General features: G+C 41.6%; 1 protein-coding gene across 1 annotated transcript in view; it reads left to right on the top strand.

The window, feature by feature from the left end:
* LOC105456371 (neurotrimin-like) overlaps positions 1 to 25,017 on the top strand; it is a 163,642-nt gene that overhangs the window by 111,913 nt on the left and 26,712 nt on the right. The window contains exons 3-4 of the mRNA XM_011700339.1: positions 23,619 to 23,826; positions 24,461 to 24,619. Coding sequence (XP_011698641.1) covers positions 23,619 to 23,826; positions 24,461 to 24,619 — 367 coding nt within the window. The remainder of the gene's footprint in view (positions 1 to 23,618; positions 23,827 to 24,460; positions 24,620 to 25,017) is intronic.

Here is a 25,017-nt window from a genome sequence, read left to right as displayed (position 1 = left end):
CGGATAAATTGACGAATTGTTATACTGTGTGCAGTATTTGTTCCGATATTTTAGCATTTGATTAGCATAAGAAAAATTTTTTTTCGAAAACCCATTTGTATGTTAATGTAAAGTCAACTGAATTGTAATCAAATCAATTGTAATGCGGAAATCAAAAGAATTGTACGGCAAATAAATATTTTGCATGTTCTCTCTTTAAATATTATATGTAAGTATCTCTGCAGTTTTGCACAGAATATAAGAAAAATTTTGAATATTATTTTTTATTTGATGCAAAATAATTTATAATTTTTGTATTATAAAATCCCGTGGTTTTAAAAATGTATAAATTAGAATGCGTACACAAAATGAAAATGAACAAGGACTGCTTTGAATATGTATTCTAATATGTCAAGACAAGCGCCACGTCACGTAATACCCTAATGCAATTTTGCGTCACGTATTATGTTGGCCGGCTAAATTTCGTCGCAAACAAGTTCGCTTGCTCGCTCGCCTCGCGTCGCGTCGCGTCGCTCGGGCGCGCGGGAGGCTTGTCCGCATCACGGAGGCAGTTATGAGTAAGTGGTGAGCAGAGAGAAGGGGGCGAGCATGGAGGTCGACCCTGGTGTGTGATGTAGGGCTCTCTGCGTGTTGGTACACGTGAATGTTAATCAGAATGGGATTTACATATGAGGCTCGTATTACCTGGTAGTCGGGCAGATGCACCGGGAGGAGAAGATAACGGCCTCCAGAGAGAGAATGGTGGGACAGAGAGAGAGAGAGAGAGAGAGAGAGAGAGAGAGGAGAAATAGAGAGAGAGAGAAAGGGGTGGAGGAAGGAGGATGAGGAGAAGGAGTTCAGGAGGTGAACGGATACGTTGGTGTGCGGGCCGCCAAGAGTCACACACAGCCTATCTGTAATAACGTGCCACGTAAGACATAATTATATATCACGTCGGGATTATTGCCGCATTTACACTCCGCCCGCGCCAACAATGAGGATTCGACAATGTTGGCCCGCCGGTATTACGTAACCGGTGAGGGAGAGGGCGCGATATATCTCATCATTTTGCGCGCGACTCGATTGTGCATCAGCGCCGGCGGGGGTGTAGTAGGAGGGCGGGGAATCCGCGCACAACCGGCGCAAGTTATCTCGGGCGCTGTTTTGCCTGGCGAACGCCAGCGGAGATAATAATTATATAGCCGCGGTCGCGCGGTAAAACGTTGCTACGATTATTATCGTACCTTATATACGTGTTAAAGTCCCCTCCCCCGCCAACCCTCCCCCTCCTCTCTCTCTCTTTCTGCCCGACGTCACTGTTGGCACTTGCACTTGTCAGCTGAAACGCCGATGTCATCGCCGCGATGAAAAATTGTCTTCTGATTACGCTTTAATCGAACTTGTGAATTATTGATTGGAGTTTCATGCAAATTCGGAGACCCATAATGGTAGCCATCAAGCGGTTAATCACATTTTGCGCGATCGATACTTGCCCGACTATTATTCGGCCGCGCTCTTCTCTATATATGTACTATCGCCCAGACCGGGACTAATTTCGTTGGAATGGTATGGAAAGTGCGCAATGGAAAAAACGGGCCGCGCGATCGTGCTGGTCGATGGTAACGATTATGCTCCACGCGGCTTATGATTGGTGAGACGGGGGTGGAGAAGAGAGGGATGATGCCACCTGATACCATTTGCCTCAGCCATCGGCGACTATTGTGTATTTGTGTGCCATCTATGCACTGTTCCGCATCGCTAATGCGTTACGAAATTGATCCAGCTGCGGTATATAGTATTTACTCAGATGGGGAGTTACACACGAGTTTCAGTTTACATCCGCAATTAGCAGCGGCGGGGACAAGTTTTTTTTTTTTCGATCGGCGGAATTGCCGCTCGTACGCAAATTGCCGTCGTAAATTTCGTCGAAGATCTCCGGTAATCGTCCCGAAAGACGGGCGCGCGCATTCATCGTGGAAGAGAGAATTCTAGAGGTACCAAGACACAATAGATAGTCACGGGGCTGCCCAACGTTATTACCATTGTCTGCATATTGTCACGCTCCCAGTCTCATTCGCTTAAGCTTCGCTACCAGTCCCGGACACATGCCCGCACCCTCGCAATCACTACGACGCAGTTCCCAGCCCTTACTGTCGGAGGGAGCGAGAGAGAGAGAGAGAGAGAGAGAGAGAGAGAGAGAGAGAGAGAGACTTTAAAGTACTGTATCTGACGTCTGGTACGTCGCGTGACATAACTTACGGAGCTTTCAGCGCGCGTCTCGCACGTTGCAACGGACGTAGATTTCCCCCTCTCTTCCCTCCACCTAGCTATAGGACACGTCCTCGTGAATTATTTCGCATTGGCGGATTTCCTTAACAGATCGATAGCCTTTTCCGTTACCGTCGCGAGCGGTCCGAGAGATGTAGCTTTATTCTAGAGATACCACCACGCGCGCGACGCCGGAATCTTTATAATCTTGTTTGGGGCGGAAATCACGTTTCTTCCCCGGCGCTTGTTGGAAAACGAGAACGACCCGCGTCGTATCGAGATAAACGGAACGACTTAACTTCCTGTGTTTCGCGGAGAGGGAGGGAGGGGGTCTTTTCGGGGGGAAAATCGTAGAAACGAAACACTTTCCGTTTGATCGAGTGTACCGGGCATTCGATCCCACGTGGCCACTTGGCCGACGGATTACATTCCGCGCTCGTTTCCGCTTATCCCGCGAAGGACGTTCGCGACGTGCGGCAAGCGCGTCGAGAGACGCGGTAGCCAGAGTGCTCTTTTCGACAGCCGCGCGAACGTTTTCATGGCCCTCTTAAAATTGAGCGAGTTTACTCGGGGGGGGGGGGGAGGGTAGGGAAGGGGGGGGAAGAAGACGAGGGGTTCCTTGCCGCCTCGTCGCATCGGATTAGGTGAGTTTACGTGCGGAACACATCGGTCGTTGTGGCTGGTACCGGAATCTTGGGAGCGCGAGAGAGACCGCCGCCGTTCAGGAAAATTACGTCTGAGAAACAAGTGCGCTGAAGTATTCATCACGCGTAATGGAAGGGCGGCGGTAATTCAACCACTTGCCGGATGGACGTGTGTATGTGTGTGTGTGTGTGTGTGTGTGTGCGTGCGTGTGTGGAACGCGCGCGCGCGCGTCTAAATCCGAGTGGACGTGCGCGCGCCTGTGTGAAATATTGACTCTACTCTTGGGCCGATTCGCGTGCCCGAACTTTATTACGATCAGAATTAACGGAGCTGTTACCCCGCTCTCTTCTCGCGACGGGACTTTTTTTTTCGTCCGTCACACAAATCTCTGTCTAACGAACCGCGCGCGTAAAATTCATCGGCTCTCTGATGGGGTCAGCGTACGTGAGATACGATCGTATGTTCCTCAAACCGCGGGTGGTTTGCGTTTAATGGATCCGTTTCCTCGTAATTGTCTCTCTCGTGTTCTTCTCGGAGAAAAAACGGAAAGACGCGCGGCTTCAATTTCCCATTTCGGCGAACATCCTGACGCAGCGGTATTTCGCTATTTTAAATCCAGGCCCTCTTTCTAAACCCGATCATGCAATTTCGCGAGATACTCGGGGCAGAGATTTGGAGGAATTCTCGATGCAATAATTTCTTTCCGACTTATACTTACCGATGAAAAGTGGGTCGACGGAAATATTACTCTCAATCTATCATCTTTCTCGTAATGCGTGCGCCGATACATGACAGTGCTTTTGCATGCACGAATCAATACAGTCATTCGTCTTCATTCTTTTCGCTTTGCGTTAAGTATCAAAGCGTGTTTGAATCTAAATACGCATATACGTGCGTAATTGTTGAGATTAATAGGATTTCGCAGTAATATACAATATAGTACGAAGGAAAATCAGAAAGTAAAGTGAACTTATTCAGTCTTCATATACAATACACGTTAGCAAAATAGATAACAAAATTCATTTCTCAATATTATCGCCCAGCTTTATAATGGGCCACAAATCTAATTCCGTCTGCGAAGAAGGTTTTTCGCTGCCGGTGAAACTCTAAGATAACTGAAATTTGAACTTTCACATCCAGTCGAGTTCTGACTTTATTCCTTTATACATACGAAAAGAACAATTTTGGATCCAGATCTGAAAATAATTTTTGTCCAATAATCAAAATAATTTTGTTGAAAAGTCAAAATGATTGCTAGAATATCAAAACGTTTTATAGCAATGCTTATGATTTTTAACTTTTTAACTTTTGAAAATTATTTTCAGATCTGTATTCAGTAAAATTTTTAGACCTTTCAACAAAATCGTTCTTTCTGTGTACATTTTCCATTTTTCATGCAAATTGAGCGCCAATTATTTGTCGGTTTTGAATCTTAAACCGAAACTTATTATAAAGTCGTATAATCACGAATTAAATTGGCAAGCAATTTAATAATATTTATACTAAACGAGCATTTTAAAACACTATAAAGAATTATATTAAATAATTCAGATAATATAATAATTACATAAGGTATAATTATATAAGAACTGTGCACACAATATAGTCGTTATTACGAAGAGTCACACATAGTATAATATATTTATTATATTACATTAATTATAAAAATGAAAAATATTTCATTACATTTGGCAGCTTTTGTTTTAAATATAAAAATACGAATTGAGCTAGAGTAAACGTTTTACATCGTACATTTTTTTTTTATTCACCAGAATGTAATTAGTCGAATTGACATGTAGTCGGAAAAATAAAATACCGCTTCGCTCACATGTGTGATCGTTACTTCAATTGTATCGCTTTGGTGCAGCCGTTATTGTTGCGTTCGTTATACACCGAGTTGATAAAATAATCACTGAAAATCCGCACTTACAGCGACACACTTGATTGTCGGCGACTCGATTGTATTTTTTTCCGCTCCACTGCGACGGGAGGAGGTGGGGGGGGGGGAGGTGGGATTATAAAAATAATCCAGCTAAAGCATGCCGATGCTCGCACGCAGATGTGGTAATTTAACGTTTATATCCCTCCATTATCTCTCGTAATGAATACACGCGCGAATTCGTCCGCGCAAACACACGATGCAAAACACGTTAAATTAAAATTAGAACGCAACGCGTGTTATCGATCGTGTTATTTTTCTCATTTTGCCCACTCGCGAATTCCATTTAATACGCATACTGATGTTGCCAGAAAGAATTTCCCTATATATAAAAATTTGATGAAGAACCGGGAGAAAGTAACGATCTATCTGGAGCGTTGAGTACGACGAAAATCCTTCCCCTTATAGATCTGACCTTAATCGTTGAGGTTAATTGTTTTTGGCACGAGACCGAAGATAAAAATCGAGCTCCCCTTAGGTAACTCCGGCCAACTTCCGCTTTATTGTTATCGTCCCGATCCCGATTCGACGGATGTTGGCAGAGTCGGGCCAACATCGCCGCTTGAGTTTTCATTGCGCCAAAATCATACAATGCGAGAGAACGCACTGTTCTAAAAAAAAAGACTCGAGTTAAAAGTATACCGTAGATATTTTCAAATCCCATATATCAGTCTTGATATCATAGATATTATAGTTACATTAGTCTTTGCTCCTGGCAAAGCCTAATAGTTTGGAGCGTCTTGCGCGCGGAGCGGTGATTTACTGGTCGATCGATTTTATCTTGATCAGCGGCTCACGCGACAAGATATACGATCGGTACGAAGCACTATGCAAATAATTATAGCCAATATACGGACGATCAACGGTGTTCAATATTTGCGATAGATTTAGCTCCGCTGGCTACCGGCTAAACATTGAACGTCAGGAACGAATTGTCAATTGCTCTCACGTCATGGATATTTGCCCGCGAATAATTAATGGGATTTCTCTTTCGAGCCGGACGCGTGCACGGATTTAGATATTTCAAGATAATATGGTTTGACAAATTACCTCGTGCTTCGTATGTCCGACTCTTCTTCCCTTCCGTTAGCGCACTTGAAGCACGTCTGTCAATTCGCGTGTATCAATTTTGAAATTCTGAACGACAATGCTGCATGCAAACAGGAAAGGTCGTAATTTTTTTTTAGGTACATATAGAAAGAAACGATTTTTACTGAAATTTTAAAAATTTAAATAATTATAATTATACGGTCTATCTTGATATTTAGTTAATTATAAATATATAATCAAGTAATTATAATTATATAATCAAGTAATTAACTCAACTCACTTTATAACTAAAACATGAAAAGCAATGTTGCAAAAAATTCTGACATTCTAGCAATCAGTGTACATAATTATTTTGATGGTTGAACAAAATTATTTTCTGTAGCTAGCTAAATTTTTAGATACTTCAGTAAAATCGTTCTTTTCGTGTAGATTTAAATTCTTGCGTAATTTAAACACTCTTAAAAACTCTTACCCGGTTTTCTACTAAACCAGTATTTTTCCATTGGCGTAGGATAAAGAATGTTTTATCTCCTCGCTCCGTTAGCTTAAAGTCCAGAGTAACTGTCCAACACCAGTGCTATACATAGTTATCTAAAGATAAACGTTAAAGCGCGTTGCTAAGAGCGGGAATTTCTAACACTTTCCGTGATATCCAAGAAGATGTTACACACGCGTACGAAGCACTTCGGCTGGCCATTTTCCTAGTTTCCTTCATGGTTGCCTCGAATTAAACTGAAAGCACGGAGCTTCAGTGTGATGCTTACGAGTGGTCGAAGTGCAATTTAAGCTCGAAGAAACTTAAGCTTTAAGGAATGGGCAAACGCAACTGGTAAGAGACTTACGCTCTTCACGAGCTCTAAGCGTGCAGTAAAGAAAGATAGAATCCGCTTATAGTAGCTGTTACGGACATTAAGAACTGATCCCGCGCACACGCTAATAATGCATATGAAATATTACGCAAATGCTCCGCGTTGAAATTTAAATAGACTAAGTCACACGAAGAATTGGGTGAACCACGACACGAGCATCGTATTTTTTTTTATAATGATGCATTTATGAGGGAAAAATAGGGAAACTTCAAACGTGCCTAAGTGAAAAAGTTAAATAAAGCCGACATTTATTACTTATCAATTATAGAAGTCCTTATTCAAAGGAAAAAAATCTTTATCTAAAGAATACTTAAGTTATTCGACTTCAAATTACAATAAATAACATTTATATTTTGTCAAAGTAAATTATAATTAAAGAAAACAAAATCCTTGCTATTCGAAGTTACTTTGCACGCGAAGTGCCGAAGCGGGTTTTGTTTTTTGTTTAAAATTATAGTTTATTATTGAATATATGAATATCAATTATTGTGATTTAAAACTAAATTTTCTTTGAGTAAAGACTTCCATAAGACTTCTGATAAACAATCGTCAGTTGTTTAACTTTCCTCTCAAGTTCGTAGTTCCCCCATTCTATATTTCGATGGATTCTTCAATCACAAGTTATTTTTGAGTAAAATCAGTAAAACGATTATTTTTTTTAATGATAAGACGATACCGTCTCAGAGGGTTAATGACGAAGTTTCTTTCGCGCTGTGCGAATGCTTTTAGGAAATCCTACAAGTTTACGTTATTCGCGGCGAAAGTAGTAATCGCGCCGCGATTACGCGTAATTGGTTTCAATTCCATCCTATCTGTTCATTCCGCATAATGAAGTCGCCCGTGATGAAAATCGTTTCCTTCCTATGGGAGCCGTTTAAGCATCCACGAGGGGAAATGTCGCTATATATTAAGAAGGAAATGAAAGGAGACCTAGATTGAATCATCCGTTCCTTAGACCGATCGGATGCCGCGATGCAGGTTGAATTATGCCGGGAGATACCGCTTAAACGCATATTAAAGCGTAAGATAAACCATCGTCCGGATTTACATACGAAATTTGCATTTAGAATTTGCAATTAGTAAAAACGGCCGTTTCATTAATAACGTAATAAAATAAGGGGAACGTGCAAATGGGGTAAAAAAAAATCGATAGGGGAAAAATTATCATAGCAAAATACCGCAGCTTTACAGGCGCTTGTTCAAGTGCCCCGCGGGACCTTTAGGGCCTTTCGCGCGGTGACTCGTTGAATCCATTATCACACACGCCGCGAGACACCGCGATACCGCGTTACCGCGCGCGTATGTTGCCACGGTGTGTGCAACATACGTTTTCTTATATTACGCGGTATATTTCTCTGCGGTGGGTACACGCGCAATATTTGCTCCGGGCGATAGAGCATAGTCGGTTATTATTTAACAGGCTGGCGCAATGTATCGCGCATTTTGACACCATGCCCGGCCCGTTTTTGTGAAATACGGCTGTAAGATCCGCGTGGTGCCGTTTTTCGTGTTACCGTGTGTGTGTGTTTTTTTTTGTTTTCATTTTTTGTTTTTTCGGTAGCGCTTCGGCGCCGCGACGCCGCCGTATACAGGGCGACAATATTCGGCGCCGCTTCACACGCGATATGCAGATTATGCACTTTATGCGCTTCAATGCGTATATAGTTGGCTCCGTATACGTATAAATATTAATTATTTATCGCGTCACGTTATAAAGTAACTATCGATAATCGACGATATTGGCCGGAAGAGAATCGCGCGCAGAGGTCGTGCGCCCGACCATTGCGAGACTATAGTCGCGCGAGACCGGCCGCGCATTAGCATTCTTCGTAATTTTAACCGTTCTTAAAAATGATTGCCGCCCCAAATTTCGTCTTACTCGAGATACCCGCGAAATATTCGGGGCACTCCTCGCCCCGAGGCGGGAGAATTTAATTATCTGATAGTCAACCGATCTATCTCTCTGTCCCTCGGAGGAGATATATGTGCTCCCACCAGCTCGGCGCGGCTGTGAATTCGGACCGGAAGCACTGCCACCGTGCTCCTACGTGGAAATAGGAAAAATTTTTATTTCGCGTTTTTCGTTTCACCGATAGATTATCTATACGTAATTGACTGTCGAGAAATATTGCATTATCGAGCCGGTCTGCAGATATAACCGATAACGTGTATAACGTGACGTTATTACATATAAATTAAACGCGCAGCGGGCTGTTATGTATTTAACATCTGTTTGATAACATGAAGGTTTACGGATGCATATATATTCCGAGCATGTATATTTTAATGCGCTCTTTTGAAAAAGTAATCATATTTTTTAAGTAAAATACCGTTACGCGGAGATAGCTAAAGGGAATTTGTTCTTCTTATTTATTGGCCGGAAATCGACGCAGTATCGATTTTTCAAACGGCGAAAATATTCGCCGCTTCCATTTCATTCTTTATAAAGAGATTCGTTTGGTAACTGATCACTCCTCTGAAAATATTGCATCCTGATCAACGGGGTCAGATAGCCCGATGTGACTCACATACAGATCGCCTGTCCCGTATGCTGGAAATTGGAAAGAGAATTGCTGAAGTAACTTCATTGAAGTTCGATAGGGACATATCTCAAACTTTTTAAATCGAGATTACCGCTTACTTATCGTTTTATTTATTGTACGCTTATTTAAATATAAGCGTATAATAAATTTTTGAACTGTGATTTTGAAATGTGATTAATCGTTGTGATTTTGAATAGTTTCTTAACGGAGAAACTAATGAAAATTTTCTAAACATAAATTAAGTATTTCATACTTTATGGAAAATAAAATATATAAAGTACACGGAAAGAACGTTTGTTAAAAGACTTAAAAATGTTGCTAAAAACAGATCTAAAAATAATTTTTTATTGAATCATCAAAATAATTTGTTGGAATGTTAAAATTGATAAGTATTGCTATAAAACGTTTTGATATTCTAGAAATCATTTTGACTTTCGCACAAAATAATTTTGACTATTAAACAAAAATTATTTTCAGATCTGGATTCAACAAAATTGTTCTTTCCGTGTACTTAATTTTACTCTATATTTTACAATTGGAAAATTTTGCGACTTTCGCAGGACAATTATATGAAAAGGTTTCGGGGTAAAACAAGCGCGTTTTCCTTTGATTTAATTCGGTCTTTATTGAATGAAATGTTAAGCACGGCAAAACGAGACTAATTTCCGCCACTGTAAACGTCAGAGGCGAGAATGTAAAGTGGCGTCTTACAGGCATTTAGTCCGATGACAGCGGGTCTCAAGGAGTAAATAATTACGGCGGGATCGCGCCTTGCATTTTATTCCCTGCAGTGGCTATATCGGGCCATCGTCTCGAAGCGCATCGCTGATTCAACATCGGATTTCCATTTAATCTACCGACAAGAAAACCGAAACTTATTTCTCGAACTGTATGCCCGATGCGAGCGCGTAACGGCAAAGTCGAACGATTAAGTTTCATTGCCGTGAATGTCGTGCACTATAATCGCGGAGGCCGTTTACCGTTACTGACGCGCCCAATTGAATCCGTTCATGGCTTCATACGCGAATAAACGCGGTTAATGATCCAGCAGCGCGCGTGCTATATATCGTCGGATAGTTGATGCATCCGTCTGCCTGCCTGCAGCCCGCGCGTGTCTTCCGATTAGCGAAACGATGCCGGATATATAAATTCTCAGTCGGGTGTGCTGTAATAATGGTATTTACGACACGCGCGGCGAGCGCGAGTATAAAGCACACAATACCGCGTGATGCGCAACGCGCGCCGCGATGATACGCGTTTCACCTATATGTAGATTATATTGCGAATTATGCGCGCGAGTTAAACTTGTCCAAGTGTCGAAGCTCGCGCGTTCGATATATACCTATTAATCTCCTGCCATTTCCGTGAGGGGGATATCTTTCAAAATTCACAGGAGTGGAGACGCTCTGGATCTCGCGCGGATCTGCACATATGGAATCCGTGAGTGCTCCCGCATATCGGTACGTGCAGGTTAGATCGAGAAACGGGCGGGGGATTAGCAAATCGATATACTAAACGGGTTTAACGGGGCAGGAATAATTAGGATGTTGGCACCGAGCCCGAGAGCCGAGCTCGCGGAACAGATTCGAACTGAGGAAGGGTCAGTGCCTCGTGCTCTACCTATTACACGCGTTGCCACCCGTGGCCTCTCCGTGTACGGGCACACCGTGTGCGTCCGCACTAAATATCGAGCAACGCGCGCTTAAAGTGCTCGCCCCAGCCGTGCGCTGAAGAGCCTTCGTACATCCAGTGCCTTGTCACGCGTGTGATTAGAATTACTAGTGAAAGGGGTTTTGTGCCCTGTCGGTCGCCGAACAACGACGAGGATATGCATTGATATTAAACGTTAGACGCGCCATATTATACGAGATCATATAGTGAATAATACATTCTGCAAGCCTCACTGATTATCCATTAACTTTTCCCTTAATCTTTTTTGTTCTTCATTATTTGTCCTATGATCGCTTACATCTTTATAAATCTATATATGTATTAACATTACGTATCTTATAAATATACTAGTATCTATTCCCGGTATTTATGGCCCGTTCTTTTTTTCAAGACCATCTATTAAGTACAGCCTGAAGATATCATAAACCGATCACAGAGTATTAGCATCTTAAGGCATTACTTAAGTCTTAAAATAAAAACAGATTATGGCCGTCTTTTTATTTTATGTGAAATCTTATGTTTGATCATATATGTTTATCATTGTCATTCTTATTCTCATTGCCACTGATATTAATTGTATCTATAAATCTAATTTATATATACTATTTTCCATGGTCTCTTGTATTCGTGCACAAGACTTCACCATTATACGTATGTAAAATTTTATAAATTTAACTTGAAGAAATTGTTGTATGATAAAATTCATAAAATTTTATCTTTTCTTGCAATTAGACTATCTCTCTTTAGTTTATTATTATTTTTAGTTTTACATAAAGTGTATTAAGAGTCTAAAGGCTCGTCAGGAGCATTACTGCTTATTTTTTTAGGCATTATTTTATCTATATGTGAGACATTTCTCTCTCGTCTTTTAACATCTCAATAAAATTCTTATTATTGTTATAACAAAATTTTTGAGAAGCTGCACAACTATTGTATATAGATATTGTATATAGATTGACTCGCGTCACTTGCTTCTCTATCGTCCATTTTTCAGTTTTGTTTAACAACGAAACAACGATGCTGCACGCGGTGAAAGAAATTGCCAATATTTGGAGTTACATCTAGTACACACAGCTGTACACCGCTTTTTCCCTTCTATTTTTTTTCTAGACAAGACAGGGTCGCGTTTTGCTATTATAGGATTGGTAGAGCGCGGTCAATTCCGTTTCCATATATTGACGCTGTCCAAATGTAAATAGACACCAAAAGGGAATTTATATCCATTTCAGAAATTGCAGTTATCCATATTGTCCATGTTGTTTTTATATTACATTGAACTATGCCCACTGTCAACAGCCGGAATGCATTTCGCAATGCATCGAATGTATACATATAAAGTACATACGACGTTGATGTGTGCCTCGTCAACGAGGCGTTGCGTCGGTCGGCATCAATCGCACCGACACGCAGGTTTGCGCGATCATCAAAATTGTAACATTACAAAATACCTGGATTTACGATTAACCGCGACATCCTTGTGCAGACGCACGTTTTGTTTGTAGAAAATTCAGTAAAAAAAAAAGCGAGAAGAGATTATGAATACTCCGGTAGCGCAACGGCTCGTATACATATATCTATTTCATCGATACGCCACATGAACGTGCGAACCAACACAGCTGGCGCGCTGTTAATCAACGGCGGACTAAACAGTTTCAATAGTGTATTACTGTTGGTACAATTAGAGAGCAAGTTTTTTTTCTATTTTTTTCGAGATCGCATTATTTAACGGCGTTACGTTTCAATTTAAAACGACGTGACTGCGTGAGAGATAAAACATGATGCGTCGCATTTCTCGCGAATATTGCTCCCGGATTGCCTATTACACGTTTAATTGTATGTTTTTTTTTTAACATTTATGGTCGGCGTTTAATAAATGGCGATGTGTCCATTTGGATATCTCGTGTCCGTATTTTCAGGTCGTTTCACTGGGTACGGGTAATATTTCTTCATTTGCGATCTTCGTCTGTTATTAAAGACCTCCGTTTTAGGAAAATTAAAATTTTACCGGACAGATGTTGGTAGGATCGATATGAACACTAGATCACAAGTGTAATTAATTATTCCGGGCCCGGTATTTCATAAGGCGATCAACCCGTGCTTTTCTTTCCGCTCTGACTTATAACTCGGGGAATATAAATCAATTTGTGTAAGCTCCTGAACGAGAATTGGAGGAGCTTCTAAAGAAGATTTATCTCGGCGCAGCCTTGGAAGTAAACAACTGTGATATCGAGGATAGAATAAATTAAGCAGTTCAAGAAACTCCGAGGGGGGGACGTTACAACACCGCGTACTAGGTAGACTTTGTGCCTAAGTACATTTTGAAAACTTCGTCTCTCCTCTCTGTTGTCGTATCTAGTGACGCATAATCGACACAGCATTTACATAAATGCATCGAGCGAGTGCAGTCAACCGCAATAAATTGAACTTTCCCACCCTCTCCCCCTCCCCCTCTCCCCCCCCCGCCTCACATCGATCTCTCCGTTCAAGATTGGATTTTCTTGGGCCCCGCGTTATCCCGTCGATTACCTATTCGTCCTATTTATGCCCTAGTCGGAATTATTAGGCTTCACGGCGGTTATAGTTTGATCAATTCTCGCACCTTCCCATCGCACTTTATGCGTTTATCGCCGAACAATTTCCGCTCTTAAGTTAACGAAACGCGACAGGCGAACTGCGAGTGCCGCCGTAAATTGCATTTAGCGAACCATTTCGCGTCGAAAGAGCAAAAAGGAGGAAAGTGGGGGGAGGGGGGAGGGAAAAAGTAATACGCGGTGAACGTTTTCGTTTTTTCTCTCTCCCTCTACTTCCCCGCCTCCGATTCAAAATGAATCTGCGCGCCGAACCCGATTCCAAGAACCGCGGGAATTACTTACCATAAATTATTATCGGAATACGCTCCCGCAAAATCTACATACTCTTTTGGATTAACCGTTCCATATCGTGGCGTTTTGCCTTTGGCTCGGTTATAATCGATATGAAAATTTTAATCGAAAGTGAAGTGACACTTTGCTTTTTGCTTACCTAGTTTTCATAGACATCGGCGGGCAAGGTCGCGTTTATAAAATTTGCGCTTACGGGTTTGTGATCTTTGAGCATCCTAAAACCCTTTTTCCTCCTCCCCTCAATGAATAAACAGTAAATAATTATGTAACATTATTAATATCTATTAGACTTCTAAAACTTATTTAAGAAACATGGACAAATAATGAAAGAATAGAACATTTTTTTAGAAAATCACTTTATACTTTTCTCCGAAAATATTTTCATTTTTTGCCCCTGGCTCTTCGGCATACTAGGTCTTCAACCCCAAATGTCTATAAATAAATGCACTGTACTGATCGCGAGGAACAACGCCAATGCTGATAAGTATATTCATCGAATTACGTTCAAAAAAAGTTTTACTACAAAAGTATGGGAACGTTGAAACTGATACGTATAAAGGTATCATGAATATATTTTTGGTCTAACGTCTTGATTCTGTACCAAAATGTCTCCTCGAACGACTACGCGGGCATCAAGATGTCTATCGGTTCGAAGTGAAATGTTACGTTATTATTTTCCTGGTGGCGCGCCAGCCGCATGTGAAATTCTGCAAATAATGAAAGTTCATCCCGCGCTGGAATTTTATTTCTGAATCAACTGCTGCGTCACGTCGGTGGCCGCGTTTTCGTTTAATTCTTTTGTTGTCAACTTCTCCGCTACCCCTCCGGATAGCCAGGTCGCAACGCGTGTGATATGTTAACAGAATTAATTGTGTACGCTGTATAAAAACGCGTGATATTCGATTCGTATCTGATAAAAATTTCGCTTTTACACACCGAATTACAGTGAAATGTGCTTACGGTTGTGCAACGAGAATGCGCGTGCAATCGGCAACAGCAATTAAATTGGCGGACGCGCGCGCGCGCGCGAGCGCACTACCTTCTCTCCACCACGTTTATAGTTTCAATATCTATTTAATACATTGAGGGTATATGAGGTGCACTTTAATTGTTCGCCATGTAAAGCTTACGCGCGGAGCGCGCGTTTTAGAAAGCAATCAAATTTTACGATCGCCCCCCCCCCCCTCCGTCTATCTCCGCCCCTCTCGCGCCCATCACCATCCTCGCAATTTATTTTATGGAAGTGATCTCCTCGCGGCGTAAGTTTTACGCCGCAGCTCCGGGATCACTTATTGTATATCGAAAATAAAAATTTACTGGAGAGAGCGGAGGCGTATACCTACCTATACAAAAGCGCGCCAGATGTCGGACGATCGGGGAGGCGCAACGACGATCGGAGGGGCAAAGTCATCGGGGATTACAGGCGTCTCGTATCTCGAATTCGTTTCATTTCTGTTGTCGCGCGCACAGCGTTAAATCTCCGGCGCCGTGATCTGCTGCAAATGAAATACGAGCTGTTTGTTAAGTATCGGAGTCTTGAAGAGGTGCACTGTCCACGGGTGTGCCTCTTCAGGAGTCGGGCGCTTAATTCGTTTCCTCGCACTTCACTTCGTCCATTTTAATGCTCTTGGAGAGTTTCGAGAATCCAGTTACGTGCGAAGTTACAATACCCGCGTTACTTCGCGTCGCCGAGCAGAGAGGAGAAGAGAGGGGGTCGCGGGGGAGGGGGCGTGGGGGAGGGAGGGGGTGCGGAGGGGGGAAAGGGATGAATGCGAAAAGATTTTGCAGACGACGAAAGAAATGTCCGTCCTCCCCCACCCTATTAATCGTTAATACGACGAAGCGCGGGAATTCTTTTTTTCCGTCTCAATACTTTCCCCGCTCTTCCTTTCTCTTTCTCTCTCTCTCTCTCTCTCTCTCTCTGTCTCTGTCTCTGCACGCGAGGGTTCTTCGGCTTTCATCTCGCTACAATTTTTTCTCTCGCTCCATCAGCCGCCACCGTACAGCGATGCGCTTTTACGTCGCGGCAATTCATCCTTACTTCCACTAACGCCGACCGAGTGAGACTGTGAGAGCGTCCTCTCGTCCCCCGCGTGTGCTACAAGGCAAGTATCATTTCCGCAAAAAAGTAACTCGAAAATGAAAAATCGAGTGTCGCCGGGCTGACGTGTTATTTTTCCGAGAGTGGACGGTACGTGCGAAATGTGTCAGAAATACAATACGCGTATATACCTGGGAGCCGCTAATTATATAGCGCGGACGTATATGACACGCAATGAAGGGTCGTAACTTAAGACCGGAGACACGTGGAGAGTAAGCGGCTTAACGTAAGAAAATAAATCTCATTAGCGTCGCCGTGCGCTTTATTGTCTCCCAGCGTAAGAAATTATGGGAGAGAATATATAAGCAGGCGCGATGTACTTGAAACCAAATGGTTAGCGACATTTCCTCTAAGGGGATTACGAAAGTGAATATTTAAAACGGATTAAGCATCGCTATCGAGTGATGTGGTCTTCTTTCAAGCATACGACGATGAATAAATAAATAATATTCCCTTATAGCGCTGAAAAATTGCAGAGTACTGTGGAATAATTAAAAAATGTCTTAAATAAATATTGCATTGCAATTTGTAATGTTGCCACAATATATCTTGGCCTTAAGTATAAAGCACTGCCAATTTATTGCGTTTTCTTGGAAAAGGTAGAGAAACCACAGGCGAACTAACAGAATATTAAAATTGTATATAAATAAATTTTTTGTTTAAATAAAATGGTTTTTAATTTATTTTTTGTTAGATACTGAACGTTTATGCCAATTTGTGTTTTATACTTATAAGTCCAAGGCTATAACTATAATGATGCCTGTGTTGTACGAACCATGCATCCATAACGGAGTAAATATATTGAAGCGATTAAACGAGGAACAATGAACTACGTGATTTAAACGTATTTCAATTTAATTAAACAAAGCGAATGAAATTCTAAGCAAAAGCGATCGTTTGACAAATTGAAAAATTCGAGAAGAACGGCATAAGCGACGGAAAGGCCTTTATAGTTACGGAGCAAAGCGCGCTCACAGGCAAAGAAGCGTCGCTCACAGGTCAAGGTGCGAGTCAGACGAATGTCTTTTAATTAAAGGAGAACGAGACTTTACAAAAACGTGACATAGTATCCCTCGTGCCTCGGGGCGGGGTGCTTCAACTTCTCAAATGTGTAACGCGACGCTCGTGGCATTTTTTTCCTCCCTCAGTGCTCGCGCCAATTTGCAGCCCAACTCGTCGTCGTCGTCGTTGTCGTGCGCGTATTCGCACACGGATAAAAAAAAAAAGAACGGCGGCCCAGCCATCCTCTTTAATACGTTTTCGCGATACTTGCGGATGTGACGCCCGCGTTTCACGTAACCGTCATAACCGACGGTACGGGTCTGCCATAATAAAAGCCCGCCCGAACGATCCCCTTCGAGCCACCCCTTCGCGCTGAAGTAGACGTAATCCAGTTTAAAAGTATAGCGGAAAAGGAAGATAGCGTAGCTCATTTCACCCGCCAGGCCACCACCCTAGTGACGTTCATTCACACGTTTAACGAAAAGAAAAAAAAAAGAACTCTTGCGCATCTCGCACGCGACAGACACTTCGTTTCTGCATTAATCTCGATTCGCACGCGCCGTCCGTCCGACTTCCGCTTTACTTCCGAAAAAGGGAAAACGAGACCGCCCTTACGTCGATGACATGTAAATAGCGTCGCTCGTCGTCGTCGTTGTCGTCGTCGTCCTCCCCTCCCCTCCGATGAAATTAATCGCACGAATGCGTCAATGCCTCGAGGCGAGAGGCAATCAATCGATTAGTAGTAGTACCGACGCCCGGACGACGGACGCGGACAAATTTGCATTCTGTCGCGATCGAACGTACCTACATACGGCACACGGGAAACGGGAGCCCCGGGAAAGAACGCGCGAGAGGGAGGGGGGGGAGACCGAGCAAAGTGAAGGGGGCGAGGGTGGGAGAGGGGAGCGGGAAAAAAAGGACGCGCTGAAATATTTAAGGCGCAGTCACCTTGTTAGCGCCTCCCCGGGCACGGCAGAGGGAGGATGTGATTTGAGGGTGAGTGATTGACAGCGCTTGTGCAGTTTGCGCGTTAGGGTGGCGCGAAAGTGGCGGAACACGGGGACGGAACGACGGAAGCGGAAGATAATGGAACGCTGTTCGCTTTACGGCGATGTCATAAATCGGGACGTAGCGGCGGCGGCGGCGGCGGCGGCGTTCGTCCCATGTAAATCATGTTTTATATGCTAAACCAGAATTATATACAACGCAGCCGACATACATGCACTTACGCCGCTTGTTAGCGTATACGCGTATACACGTAGCGCGAAATCCTTTTTCATTAAATATTCCTTTAACCTTTTTTCCTTTTTTTCTTTTTTTTATCTCTCCCCTTCCATACGCGCGCGAAGATTTGTTTTTACATTCAACTATAAATATATTCCGCTAGAGATACCGTATAAATCTGTCAGGGCAGATCAGCCGAAAATCATACAGAACGTATACCTTCGCGAGAGAGAGAGAGAGAGAGAGAGAGAGAGAGAAAGAGAGAGATAAATATCGATCGGAAAACACAGAGAAACCCTTCCGTGTTATTGAATAATCCGGCACGGTCCGTAAAATATGACTTCTACGTATATATGTATGTATATATATACGTATACGGAGAGTACGCTTAAGGAATCGGGGAAAAGCGCATATGTACGGTCGACGCGCCCGTCAAAACCCGACGAAGGGGAAAGACGCATATTTGGCGCGTGGTTTCCATTTTGCCGCGGTCCCGTGAATCGCCATAGAGGCACACGGGACGCTAAACCGCCATGGCCGTGCCGCGGACAATGAATTTCAGACGCTCCGTTGACGCACTCTCTGCACGAGTATTTCATGGCTGACTATGCCCGGACGTGAGACATATTGCCGTTCTCGACCGGTGGATTTCAATGCAGATTTTATGTTCGCACAGTGAACACGCATCAGCGATTTTCGAAAAGCGCGTCAGATATCGGTCAGCCGAGCTCGGCGAACGAGTTTTGCCGCGAATGGAGGAGGAAGGGTGGGGGGAGATGAGAGAAAGAGAGAGAATGAAATATATTCGAAATTCAGAATCAAAAATTTTAAATGTTGAAAAATGTCGACGCATCTGCATCTTTCGCATTACAAATACAGGCTGAGCCAGCGAAAATTTTCCATTCCGTTTTTTCTCTTTGACGTATTTTGAACAAGTCAATTGGTTACAAAAAAAAACGAGATGAAACGTTTTTGTTAACGCACTATAGCTATGTATACCGCTCATTTGCTGCAATATAACAGATGAAAAATTTTTGTTAATTCATTCTAGTTATATATATATATATATATATATATATATATATATATATCGCTCATTTGTTGCAATAATGACACAATTCAAAAGATAGTTTTCCGGAAAATGAATTTCAATGCTTTATTTCATTGAAACTTTGTATTACAGTAATAAGCGAAATTATTATATGTAATAGTAATTTTACAATGTAATTTGTAATATTAATAATTGTATTTGCTTGTAATAATAATTGTAAAAATTGATAGAGAAATAAATGTCCTTTTTTCCCTTTATATTTCCGTTTCTTTTTCTGCAATAAAAAAAAAGATAATTTTTGAGTTATGTCGTTGTTGCAGCACAAATGGACGATATATTTTCTTCTTTTTTCCATCGCATCGTCTTCTACCGCCGTGCTTTGTAATTTTACTGAGGATATTGAGGAAATTATAATCGTGCCGACTGCAAACGGACCAGAGGCAGAGCCGCAGTTAAACGGCGTCGAGAGAGAGAAATATCCGCGAGAGAAAGTGTGTTCCTTTGTTCGCGCCGGTAACGCACGTTAATCGCTCGCGTGACGATTGCGAGACGGTCCGTTAACGCAAAGCGTGAGCCGCACGCCGCGCCGCGCCGGGCGCACAGTCGCTTGATTAAATACGGCGAACGTGCCGGTATTGTTCCCGCGTGGCCGCAAATGCTCGCTCTTAACGTCTCGCCTAGGTCGTTACAAAGGGGCGTACAAACGTCAACCGTTTCGACCGATTCGAGCCAGTCCGATGCGAGGAGATGTACCACGAAAAGTACGCGGGTCCTCATCGACGACATTAGCGATTAACGATTTTCCAATCTATATCCCATACGAAACATTAGCAAATTGATAGTCCTCATTAATCTCTTTCTTATAAATTTGGTTAGAGCAGCGCGATTACTTTCTCGCGACAAGAAACGAAACTTTCGAGGACATGATTCAGTCATTAGCGGAAGCTACCGTTACTTCTTAGTAGCTATAGTAACTTAACGTCAACTAGGTATTTTCGTCTTATACCGCGCTACTTCTGATTGTGATAATACAAGCTTTTCAGCGTAGGATATCATGGCTGAAGTTTCTGTCGCGTATAAAACGGGCTCAGACATTTAGAAATGAACTGTTTAGCTTCACAGAGAAACTAATAATAAGCAATTATGTTTCACAGTTTCTCTTCTGAAATATAAAACTGACATTAAAATACGACACCAAAAATGATTTGTAACATGCAAAATTTGTAGCTTCTTTGTAACATGATGTATTCAAGAAGATATTTTTTTAATATCTAAGGGATGTAGGTGGATTATATATATAATACATACAGTATTTAAAAATTTTAGTCATTTTTTTTCTAAAAATCACTGTTTAAAACTGTGACAACCGGTCCCGGTGTCCTTTGTCAATTTTTCTTATGATTCCAAAATAGGAAGTTGAGACATCATTTTGCACATTCTCGGTAACAGCCTCTAAAACCCACGAAATCACCCGTATTTTGTATTACGGTAAGTATTTTGTAGTACCTACGGTTTGTGGAATGTATCAAGTGGATTACGGAAACAAGAATTAAGTATGGCTCAGACCGGGAAATAATTTCCCCCGAAGAGAATTATAAGGAAAAAACTAAACTATGCCGGTGAGGGTGGGGAAATCGAGTAAAGTCGCGATAATCCAATTGGCGGCGAACAAAGGGAGGAAAGCGTTGTAATGGCGAAATAGAAAAATATCGGGGGTAGCGGCGGAACAAAGTGAAGGAAGGTTTCGAAGAAAGATTAAAGAGGGGATTTTGTAAGTAGACGCGAGAATTTGCTCCTTGGTCTGTCGGGGATGGGTGGGGCTTCTCCGAGGGGGAGGAAAGGAGCGGGCTTTGTCGGGCGAATTCTTGCGGTTTCGGTGCAATTACCTTGACTGAACGTTAACGACGGGTTCGTAAATCAGGATAGGATGGGGAACAGCAGTTATTTTATCGACGGTGGGAGCGCGATGGGGAGCCATCGCTCCTCGAACTCGCGGACTAAAATCTCTCATTTCCGACAACGGTGCGTACATTTAGAAAAAATTATACATTCGCACGTGAACAAGTTTTTCCATTTCATCTCAACAAGAGGGAAACTATTATTCTTCCGCGATTATCCCGACGGCCTCTCCTTGCGCGTTCTTATGTAGAAAATTTATTGCTCTTCTATCAAACATTCTATCGAGCGTTGTTTTGTTCCTCTCTATACCCTTCTCGAGCAGCTGACATAAATTCTGATCGGTGGCAAGATGCCAACGGTAAGTTCAAAGATTGTACGATATACTTATACAATACTCGGGGCATTTTATCCCAACCTCATTGTTACATCAACTGGGTTATAGGATTTTTCTAACTTTTTAATATAGTTTTATCGATAAATTTCAATACAGTATTTCTTAAGTCGCCGTTTATGAAGGCCGCTAACACTTTACGAAACTAAGCAAATGTTAAGCAAGCAACACGCGTATATCTTAAAAACGGTCGAAGGTCGTCTTTTTTAAGATGTCTTTAAAAATACGTCTTTTTAGGACTCTATCATGTTAAAGATATCGAAATTTTTTGAAAAGAATTTTATTAAGTTTATGAAATATTTTTTGGAGCATATGTAATATGTTTGTTCTACCATCTGCAACATTTGATTACAATGCATATGGTACAGTCAATTTAAATGTAATACAGCTTATAAAAATTATTTACTCTCAGTTAATATCCGATACTCTGATATTTTTTATTATTTCGATGTCGCGATGCAATTAACACTTCGCTGACAGGTTAATATGGTGATATTTTGGTCTGCAGGTAAATCTAGCCGTGCGCGCGAATAAAAATATTTTTAGAAAACAATTATATTTGTAGATTAAAAATTGATATTTGTAATAAATATCGGGCAGTTTCAATATTTCAAAATATATATTTGCGAAATTCAATTTGTTTGGCTTTACGTCTTTTTTTTTTCAAACAAATACGCTATGTATAACAGCGAAAACTATACGTCTCATTAATGCTTCTGTTCACCCATCACTACTATCTCGAATCGTGGCGTCAGAAGCGAAAAAATACACAATAGAAATTCTTGCAAAATATATTTATTAAAATAAAAATGTTTCAATAAAACAACATTTACAATCAATATAGAATCGACTTGTAAAATATATTAAAACGAGATATAAAAATTTATAAAAACGTATAAATATATTAAAACGAGAGTTTTAACGTTATATTATATAAAAGTTGTAAAACGTAAATTCCAGACGGAGAACATTATAGTTTCACGTATCCCGTTGATAAAATATTGAGAGAATGAAAGATTATAAATAGAAAGGATGTCGTACAGACATCATACAGACGTCTTTCTAACAATTTCATAAGATACCTTGAAAATTTTAAGACGTCTACTAGTAGACTTGAAAACGTTACGACGCTCTCCGAGTACAAGATCATCTTCGAAATAGAATCACGCATTGTTATTTGGATAAATGAATAGGCGACGCACTGGGATCGTCTTTATACGTACGACGTACAATTCTAGCTTAATGCAAAATGCACGTGCAATTTGTAGATCGACAAAGTGCTCGATGGTAGAACTCATACGATGGAAACTCGTCGGGTTTGAGGATCCGATGACGCTTTGTCATTAAAGTCATTACGTCATCCATCAATGGATGGCCTCCTAAGCCTGCTGGGTCCGCAATTCAATGCCAACAAAGCCGCATTTACCGATTGTAGTACGGCCTCACAATAACCGGCTATGCAGAAACGTTTGAATGGCAACAATGTCCGAACTACGGTTTGCGGGTAGGGTGGGCCGATTTCCACGTTACCGCATTACTTGACCCTAAAAGTTGCTCTATTGGGCCGGGGTATATTTTGCTCGCCTTCCCCGATGTGTCTCACGACTAATCAAGTTTTCACGAGTATTGCAATATCTCCGCGCTCCCGTATAGAGGAAAAATAGAAACACTTTTACCATTATAATTCAAATCCAAGCTTCGATCGAGCCATACTTAGTTCTTGATTAGTTCTCGATTAGTTCTTGATTAATTCAGCTGTTATTGAAATCCGATAATTTCCATTGATATTCGCAACTAACGCCAACTCGCGTATAGGTAATGGCAAATAGTAATGGTTAATTTTAATTGTACGGGAGGGGAAGAGAATGGAAGAGGTAAAATCTGCGCGACGATAATAAAATTAATTCGGATCAATTGGATCGATTTTTTACAATATGAAAGATTTTCAGCGTCAGAAAGTTCTAATTGCCCCGTAGCGTAACGGATTACACGCGTTTTCGCGGTGTCACATGACACCGGTCACCGGCGGCCCGGGAGAACAAAAGACCGGGAGTGATGGATGGGTTCCAGACGATTGAAGCGGCGTACCGGCTTTCTGTTTCAGGTGGCATGGCTGCGGGTGGACACGCAAACCATCCTGACGATAGCCAATCACGTGATAACGAAGAATCACAGAATCGGCGTTACGCACAGCGAGCACAAAACGTGGCTGCTACATATACGTGATGTCCGCGAGAGCGACCGGGGGAACTACATGTGCCAGATAAACACTGACCCGATGAAGAGTCAGATTGGTTATTTGGAGGTCGTAGGTTCGTCCATTGTGTGCCTCACGTGTTGAATTAATATCGATAGAAATCCGGAGGTTGTATACGTTTCAATAAAAAAGAGAAAGAAAGCGAGAATGTGTGTGTGTGTGTGTATGTGTGAGAGAGAGAGAGGGGCGACAAGAGAAAAAGAGAAAATCTTTGTTTTTGCAAAATTTGCGTTTGTTTCGAAGGTTGAGCTCGACTGTAGGAGGATATGGACGACTGGTGAAATCAAGTTCGCTTTTGGGCTCGGCCCGTGGCATCGCTTTTGAGGCTGTATACGCTGTATACACACATATATATATATATATATATATATATATATATATGTGTAGTGCCTTTAAACCGCCAAACGATAGCATATCGAAAATTGCTTCGCGGTATTTCGCGAAATGGAAGTTGGCGTCCCAGATTTCTCGTTGTCGATTCTCTCCCTCTCTCTCTCTCTCTCTCTCTCTCTCTCTCTCTCTTTCTCCCTGAACATTGTGCTCCTGAGCGCATCGTTCATTTTTTTTTATGACTTCGAGGTATTTTCATTCTTATGTTATTTTTATAAAACTACTCTATACGTGAATCGGCCGTGAAAATGTATGTATATTATATGTAAGGATTCCTGATCAAAATTTTTATCCAACAGTTCCGCCGGATATTTTGGATTATCCCACGAGTACGGATATGGTTGTGAGGGAGGGCAGCAACGTTTCGCTGCGTTGCGAAGCAACAGGGTCGCCGACGCCGAACATCACCTGGAGGAGGGAAGACGGCGAGTTGATTATTCTCGGAAACAACCAGGAAGGTAAACTATTTACAGGATGTCTTATATGTACAAAGAGAGCTTAATGGTTCGCTAAAATAACTTAATAGTGTTATTTTTAAAATCTTCTTGTAGCTAAATAGCTTTATACGACACAAAACATTTATAATAAAATCTTTTCATATATATGTGTGTATATGTATGGTATCATGTGTATATACATGTATGGTATGAAGTGTATACTAAAAATCAATATTTTAAAGTTTTTTTAAAAAATAGAATTACAAAACATTTTTGTTAAATAAAAATTATTTTGTTTCAAAAGATCTATACATCATGGCTTAAATAAAAATGATTTAAATAAATGTTCTTAATGTTTTTATAGTTTTATTTTTATAAATAGAATAATTTTTAATATTTTTAGTTTTATTTTTCTGAAT

This window comes from Wasmannia auropunctata, unplaced genomic scaffold (genome assembly GCF_000956235.1).
Source record: "Wasmannia auropunctata unplaced genomic scaffold, wasmannia.A_1.0 LD335709.1, whole genome shotgun sequence".
Lineage (NCBI taxonomy): Eukaryota > Metazoa > Arthropoda > Insecta > Hymenoptera > Formicidae > Wasmannia > Wasmannia auropunctata.
Note: the sequence above shows the minus strand (reverse complement) of the source record. Positions and strands in the feature narration are given on the sequence as shown.